General features: G+C 37.3%; 1 protein-coding gene across 1 annotated transcript; it reads right to left on the reverse strand.

Moving 5' to 3' along the window:
• Positions 1 to 547: 547 nt before the first annotated feature.
• Positions 548 to 1,587, reverse strand: LOC132594562 (ras-related protein Rab-4A). Its single transcript, XM_060292909.1, has one exon. It carries the CDS (start codon positions 1,403 to 1,405, stop codon positions 749 to 751), a length of 657 nt encoding a protein of 218 aa, XP_060148892.1. The 5' UTR covers positions 1,406 to 1,587; the 3' UTR covers positions 548 to 748.
• Between the last annotated feature and the right edge of the window lie 7,369 nt (positions 1,588 to 8,956).

The following is an 8,956-nucleotide window of genomic DNA, read 5'->3' on the forward strand; positions in this document are numbered from 1 at the left end:
TTAAAGGTACCAGCATCTTTAGTACTAATCACAGTGCCTGTGACAGAGCAGGTGCTCAGCTCTACTTCCTGAACTGGTCTGATGAAGATACTTTAAAATCAACAGGGTGCTGGACAGTGTAAAGTTCATGGAAAAACTCCATTTTTCATTTTGTTTTGGTATGTGAGTAACTACTGATCTAGTATTTCGAGTGTGGCTCACATAACACCTTTGGACTGTGGTAAATGGAATTAACTAAGCACTGCATTGGCGATCAATGCCAGAGTCTCTGAATATCAGGTCATAAACATAACCAACTGTGCAATATAACCGACGCGATGATCAAAGCACACCTCACAATGAACAGATTTTAGTTCAGACGATTAAAAAAAAATGAAGTATTAGACTGCATTTAGTGCAACACTCTATCGATCATACCATACATCAGATACCATGCTGTGGAGACGTACTGGAGTAGCTTATATACAGTACACAGCCAGGATTCAAACTGGGGTGAGAGGGCGAATACGGAACAGAACATTTTTACATATATGTGTACATTTAATGGTCTTGTCCACTGAACTGGATTTATTATACGTTTGCTGTGCCACATCTACTAGCTTGCATAACAACCCAAATTATTTTTTTTGCACAAAGATCTACTTCCATTTAAAGTAGAAAAAGATGGTGGTTAAAAAAAAAAACTTCTTCAAGCTCCAACAATTGTGTCCCAAATACCACTGTATGAACACCTGTGCACCCTGCTGCTTCAGCAGCCACACTCCTGTGCGCTCGGGGCCTGTGCGCGGCGTGGAGACCGCAGCTGTCTCAAGGCAGCATCTCCATACTGAATACCTGAGCCCATTCTTTCTGGGTCCAGCTCACCTGATTCAATTTTGTTAAGTATTTTTCTCGCACACTGTACAAAGGCCTCTTCCACGTTCTCCCCGGTCAGTGCGCTCGTTTCCAGAAACATCAGCTCATTTTCCTGAGCAAACCGGGAGGCTTCTAGGAAAGTGACTTCCCGATCGGGGTCCAGGTCCTTCTTGTTCCCACAGAGGATGATGACGATGCTCTGACTCGCGAGCATTCTGGCATCTGTTAACCAATTAGTAAGCGCATTGTAGGTTTCTCGGCTGGTGATGTCATAGACGAGCAGCGCCCCTGCCGCACCCCTGTAGTAGCTTCTCGTCACAGACCTGAATCGCTCTTGGCCTGCCGTGTCCCATATCTGTAACTTTACATATTTACCACCAACATTTATTATCTTTGAGCCAAATTCCACTCCTATTGTGTGATTTGAGTCATCTTTGAATTTGTTTTCAATAAACTGATGAAGCAAGCAAGACTTGCCGGTCCCCGCGTTCCCAATAACCAAGAATTTAAACAAAAAATCGTAGGTCTCGGACATGGCCGTCTGCGACATCTTGGGAGCGGCTCCGCCTCTCGCGGGGCACCGTCTGCAGCTCCGCCGGGCCGGCGGCAGGGAAGCCGGGTCGTCGGCCGCACCTTGGTGGGGAACGCTACGGGCAGAGGACCGGAGGAGGGAGGGGCCCGCGGTCCCCACGGCAACTGCCTGCCACTCCGCGGCTGCGGCCCCGCCAGACTGTCCGCTCCGCGCCAACAATTGTTTTTTATGGTCTTTTTGATAATAGCCATTCTGACAGGTGTGAGATGATATCTCATTGTGGTTTCAATTTGCATGTCCCTGTTGAATAGTGATGAGCATCTTTTCATGTGTCTGTAGGCCATCTGCATGTCTTCTTTGAAAAAATGTCTATTCAGATTCTCTGTCCTTTTTTTTTTTTTTTTTGCGGTACACAGGCCTCTCACTGTTGTGGCTTATCCCGTTGCAGAGCATAGGCTCCAGACGCGCAGGCTCAGTGGCCATGGCTCACGGGCCCAGCTGCCCCACAGCATGTAGGATCTTCCCGGATGGGGGCACGAACCCGCGTCCCCTGCATCGGCAGGCGGACTCTCAACCACTGAGCCACCAGGGAAGCCCAGGGTTTTTTTGTTTTTTTGATGTTGAGTTGTATGAGTTCCTTGTGTATTTTGGATATTAACCCTTTATTAGATATATCGTTTTCACATACCTTCTCCCATTCAGTAATCTGCCTTTTTACTTTGTTGACAGTTTCCTTCGCTGTGCAAAAACTTTTTCATTTGATGTAATCCCATTTGTTTATTTTTGCTTTTGTTTCCATTGCCTGACGAGGCATATCCCAAAAAAAATATTTCTAAGACTGATGTCAAAGAGTGTACTGCCTATGTCTTCTTCTAGAAATTTTATGGTTTCAGGTCTCATATTTGTCTTAATCCATTTTGAGTTTATTTCTTATACGATGTAAGAAATTAGTCCAGTTTGATTGTTTTGCATGTAGCTATCCAGTTTTCCCAACATCATTTATTGAAGAGGCTGTCTTTTCCCCATTGTATATTCTTAACTCCTTTGTTGCATATTAATTTACCATATAAGAGTGGGATTATTTATGGAATCTCTATTTGATTCCATTCATCTAGGTGTCTGTTTGTCTGTTTCTATGCCAGTACCATACTGTTTTTGTTGCTGTAACTTTGTAGTGTAGTCTGAAGTCTGTGAGGGTGATAGTTCCAGTTTTGTTCTTTTTTCTCAATATTGCTTTGACTATTTGGGGTCTTTTGTGTTTGGTACAAATTTTTAAATTATTTGCTCTTGTCCTGTGAAAACTGCCCTTGTTATTTTGATAGGTGATGCATTGAATCTGTAGATTTCCTTGGGTAGTATGGTCATTTTAACAATATTAATTATGTCAATCCATGAGCACAATGTATCTTTTTATTTGTTGGTGTAGTCTTCAATTTCTTTCATTATTGAATTATAGTTTTCCAAGTACAGGGCTTTTACCTCCTTGGTTAGATGTATTCCTAAGTATTTTATTCTTTTTGAAACAATTGTAAATAGGATTGTTTTCTTAATTTCTCTTCCTGATAGTTCATTGATACTGTATAGAAATGCAACAAATTTCTGTATATTAATTTTGTGTTCTGCAACTTTACTGAATTCATTTATTAGTGCTAATAGCTTTTTGGTGGCATCTTTAGAATTTTTTGTGTGTAGTACCATGTCATCTGCAATGTGACAGTTTTATTTCTTCCTTTCTGGTTTGGATTTTTAAAACTTATTTTTCTTACCTAATTCCTGTGGCTAGTACTTCCAATATTATGTTGAATAAGAGTAGCAAGAGTGGGCATCCTTGTCTTGTTCCTGATCTTAGAAAAAATGCTTTCAGTTTTTCACCATTGAGTATGATGTTAACCATGGGTTTGTCACACATGGTCTTTATTACATTGAGGTATGTTCCCTCTATACCCACTTTGTTGAGTGTTTTTATCATAAATGGATGTTGAATTTTGTCAAAGCTTTTTCTGCATCTATTGAGATGATCATATGATTTTTATTCTTCAATTTGTTTATGTGGTGTATCACATTGATTGATTTGCAGATATTGACCATATCTGCATCCCTGGGATAAATCCCACTTGATCATGGTATATGATCTTTTTAATGTACTGTTGGATTTGGTTTGCTAATATTTTGTTGAGGATTTTTGTATCTATGTTCATCAGTGATATTGGGCTGTAATATTCTGTTCTTATGTTATCTTTGTCTGGTTTTGGTATCAAAGTGATGTCAGCCTCATGAAATGAGTTCAGAAATTTCCTTCCTATTCAATTTTTTGGAATATTTTGAGAAGGATGGGTATTAATTCTTCTTTAAATGTTTGGTAGAATTCACCTGTGAAGCCACTTGGTCTTGGACTTTTGTTTGTTAGGATATCTTATAGTGTTTAAAAAAATTTTTTTATAATAACTTGCTGCTGATGTATAGGAACAAAATTAATTTTATAGTTAATATTGTATCTAACAACCTTGCTAAACTCTCTTATTAATACTTTATCCATAGATTCTTTTTTGTTTTCTATGTAGATAATTAAATAATCTGTAACTAATGACAGTATTATCTTCCTTTTGAACCTTATAACTTTTATTTCTTTTTCTTGTCTTACTGCACTGCCTGACACCTCCAATATAATGCTGAACAGAAGTGGTAACAGCATACATATTTCTATTTTTCCTAGCTGGAAAAAAGAAATGTTTAAAATGTTTCACCATTAAGTTTAATGTTTATTGTGGATTCTTGTAGACACTCTTAATTAGGTTAAGAAATTTGACTTCTATTCCTAGTTTTCTAAGAGTTTTTAATATGAATAGGTATAGAATTTTGACAAAAACCTTTTTGGCATCTATTTATTGACAGTCTATTCTGGGATAGGCACTGATCATGTTTTCCACTCCTATAATCTGTTAATATTGTAAACAACATTAATAGTTTTTTTTTAATGTTAAACCATCCTTATATTTTTCATATTAACATAGATGCTCACACCTCTGGTTCATTGAAAGTTCACACGTGTTGCCAATGTCTAGTATAGCTGCTGGCACAACATAGGTTTTCAGTAAGTATTGGCTAATTAAATTAATGATGATAACCATAATGTTTTACTAATATTACTTACTGTCTTTTTAATACCCCTACCGATTCTTGTCACCAAATTCTTGTGATTCTATTTCTTAAATTTCTCTTTAATATGTCTCTTCTTTTAGATCCCACTGTCACTACTCTTGTTCAAAACATCATCACCTCTCACCTGGACACCCTGCACTATTCTAAGTGAACTGGTCTGCTTGCCTCCACTTTTGGTTCCCTACAATCCTTTTAACACAGTGCTACCTGGACAACCTTTCCAAAATGCATATATAATCACATCATTCCTCTGCTTGAAATATTCTAATGTCTTTCTAATCTCTACCCCTACCCTTCTGCAATCTGTGCTCTAATCATTCAAAATTATTTGCAGTTAATTGAAGGTGCCATGCTCTCTGTTGCCTGTGCATTTGCACATGCCACTCCTACTTTCTTTTTTTTTTTTTTTTTTTTTTGCGGTACACGGGCCTCTCACTGTTGTGGCCTCTCCCATTGCAGAGCACAGGCTCCGGACGCGCAGGCTCAGTGGCCATGGCTCACAGGCCCAGCCACTCTGCGGCATGTGGGATCCTTCCGGACCGGGACACGAACCCGCGTCCCCTGCATCGGCAGGCGGACTCTCAACCACCGCACCACCAGGGAAGCCCCACTCCTACTTTCTTGAATGTCATTCCTTGCCTGAATATCTCCTACATTAAGATGTTTCTTAGATATTACCTCTCCTCAAAGTCTTCCCTGTCATCCTCAGTCCAGGTTAAAGTATATTCTCTATACTTCTATAACATTGCTTAGCATTGTCATTGCAGACAGAACTGTCTGCCTAATAGACGAACTTTTTGAGAGCAGAGACTCTTTGTCATCTCAGTGTTTCTGAATGATATTTTCTTAAGTCTTTAGTTTTGTGTGTTTTAAAATAATATGTCTGTCCTTCTCAGCAAAACTTCAGTTCTAGGTTTTCTCCAAATCTTGCACCCTACAACAATTCTTCAGTGGCAACACAAAATCATTTAAAAATTGCCACTCTCCATTGCCATATATACACTACCAAATGTAAAATAGCTAGTGGGAAGCAGCCGCATAGCACAGGGAAATCAGCTCAGTTCTTTGTGGCCACCTAGAGGGGTGGGATAGGGAGGGTGGGATGGAGGCACAAGAGGGAGGGAATGTGGGGATATATGTATATATATAGCTGATTCACTTTGTTATACAGCAGAAACTAACATTGTAAAGCAATTATACTCCAATAAAGATGTTAAAAAAAGAATTACCACTCTCTGAAACAAGCTACTCAAAATCAGAGTATATATCCTTTCTTGGAATGAGAAAGAGAAAATGTCTACAAACTGAGAGAACAAACCCAAATTAGTATCTCAGTAAATGACAGAGTAAAAGATGCTACTTTATGGGCAATAGATGGCTACTACTAGAAAAAGCCTTGAGAGTTTCTTGGTTTTGTCTTCTTTCTTTGCCTAAAGCAGGTCAAAATTCTCCATTGTTTTCTCTAAAGTACAAAACACACTTGTTATTAATTTTAAAAAATTGTACATTGGGAATTAAGTTCAAAATTGAGTAAGTGCTTATAACAAAATAAAGAAACTTTTGCTAAATTAAAATAATAGGAGTAGAAATAAAGTTCAGGCTATATAAGGGTTGGTTATAGAAACACCTACCATAACAATTTTTAATCAGGAAATCAGAATTGTAGAGCTAAAAAGATCTCCTTTTTAGATAAAGAATCATCTCAGCATTGGTATGGTGGCAAAAAAAAATATTGTGTATACACTTGTAATTTGTAAAAATACAGGATTCAAACTCCCACTCATTTTGCCAGCAAGGAAATGTCTACTTATTCTGCTTCCTGAAGCTGCCATATAATTTAGATTGGTAGGTTTTCAGGAGAAGATAGCTCTTAAAATTGATCATCAGCGAAAGTACTTCCAAATTCCAATTGAAACTTTCAGCATGGACCCAAGTTGAATTGGGTCAGTGAGCTGAGGGCAGTATGTCACAAATGCTGTTCTCACTCTATTTGAACATGCTGAGAGAGAGCTATGATATGCCTGCTGAAATGGAGGTTTCGATTTCTGGACAATCTCAATGTGATAGCAAGAGAAAGGTCAGAGAAAATGTCTAACAATTAAATAAACGAGGTCAATAGGAAAAACACAACAAGCAAAGCAATCTTCTCTTTATAATGAAAAATGTGTGTTTTTAAAGCCAAGTTTAACTTTTATTAATTAGATTTTATAAAAATAAGACTAATAATTAGCTATTACTTAACACTTACATAGCACATACACAGTAACAGATATTTTTTAGATGCTTCATATACATTAATTCAAATCAATGAAGTAGACACTATTATTATCCCCATTTTGATAGATGAGGAAACTGAGAAATATACAGATTAAATAACTTGCCCAGTATCAATACAACTAAGTGACAAAGCCACAGTTTGAACTCAGGCAATCTGGTTCCAAAGCCAGGACAATTAAAACATGTGTGGATCTGGTACTTTGGATTGGGGGGATAATTTGAATTTTATAAAAGCAACAGATAAATCTAAATGCAGAGTACCCACACTCCCTGCCCCCTTTCCTCTACCACCCTGGTATTGTTCCTTTCATTTGGTGGTAGTTCAGGGGATTAAACTAAAAAGAGAGAGTCGTAGTCAAATGCTTGATTTTGATGCAAATCTCTTTCACTTATTTAAACGCAACATACTGGACAATTTTAGTAGCTCAGTTTCTGTAGAATTTTTTACCCATCAACTTTAGATTAGAAAAGCCATGATAGCTATCTATAACCTCACTGTGGGAGAGTTTTCTTATTTGACCTCCATTAAAAGAAAGTAACATATTTCATATTTAGAATCTTCCAGTCTAATAATGTAGGCTGCTAAGAAAGAGGTTTATGGGTACAGTTTTCACTAGCATGGTGTAGTGCAGAGTATACTACACCATCAAATAAATGAATGCCCAGTCTAATATTTCAACAAAATTAAATGAGTTCCATCTTAAGTGGGCCATGTTGTCCATGAAAACTCGTCCCTAACAATAAAACTTGATCAATCAGGCCCAGGTTACTTGCTAAGGAGGTTGGATTATATCTAGGAATTGAGAGACAGATCACATCCCTCTTTACCTAATGCAAGAGATATGGCGCTGTTCAATTCTTAAAAAGATACTGGGAAGTGAGCAAAAGAATTAAAAGTGAGCTAAGTGACACTAATTAAGCTTAATTGGTGGTGTCAAGCATATGAAGATCATATTTTCCAAAGGCTCTAAACTTTAACCTGATATAATATGGTAATAGAATGCAACCAGTGGTACCTGTGTATCCTTGAAAGTATATAATCTCACTATGCAACTCAAACTATTTCTTCTGCCTGATTTAATTATACAGCATGGTTGACAACACTCAGTGCAAACAATCATTTCTAATGCCTTCTGAAGAGAATACCTGAGTCCAGGTACCTAAATGCTGACAGAACAGTGATAAATGGACAAATCACCTTCTTCTGACATGAATAGCAGCACTGGTTCAAGAGTGTGAAGTGTTGTTTAGCAGAGGAAACAGTGAGTGTTAATGATATGCTGTAAATATGTGTTGGAAAAAAATACTGAGGCCAGGTGCAAACAATTTTCTGTGTGGAAAATCAAATATAGCTGTAATGATAAGTGATAGAACAGCAGATGTTTCCCAGAACAAGTACCACTTCCATCACTAATGCTCTCCTTATTTTTTAAGCTACTTTCATTGACCCACAGAAATTTTGTTTCGTTTGGGGTTTAATAAAAACAGAGGTAATTAAAGTGTAATACAAAATGGCATTTTATTAAAATATGTTTTATTTCTATACATGATTTGCTAGCAGAGGGAAAACTGCTTTATTCTTTAATTAGGTCCAAATGCTAATGTCGTTATATTCTTGATTGATAAAGGTTTGAGCTTTCCTGTTTCTGACCAAGTGATGAATAAAGTTATGTTATTCTTATACTACAATAGTTACGACTATGAAATACATATTTTAGGTTTTAAAAAATGTATTCACTTATATTTGAAATGAACTGACATTATTATGAGAATGAATGCCATTGAGTCTCATATATTATTCTATTACTAGGAACCTGCAAAAGATTTAAGCTCACAGACAAAAATGTCCTTATTTACAGACCACTGGTTCTATAATAAGGGATGGAGAACTAAGGGAAATGGAGGAAGGCACGTGGATATATAAATGTATAACTGCTGATGACACGATACTATACAAGGAGAATCCTAAAGATGCCACCAGCAAACTACTAGAGCTAATCAATGAATTTGATAAACTTGCAGGATACAAAATTAATGCACAGATATCACTTGCATTCCTATACACTAACAATGAAAGATCAGAAAGAGAAATCAAGGAAAGAATCCCATTTACCAGCACATCAAAAGACTAGG

Source organism: Globicephala melas, chromosome X (genome assembly GCF_963455315.2).
Source record: "Globicephala melas chromosome X, mGloMel1.2, whole genome shotgun sequence".
NCBI classification, from domain to species: Eukaryota; Metazoa; Chordata; class Mammalia; order Artiodactyla; family Delphinidae; genus Globicephala; species Globicephala melas.

Coding starts and splice junctions, on each gene's coding strand:
- LOC132594562 (XM_060292909.1), bottom strand. CDS start 1,405: ATGTCGCAGACGGCCATGTCCGAGACCTACGATTTTTTGTTTAAATTC.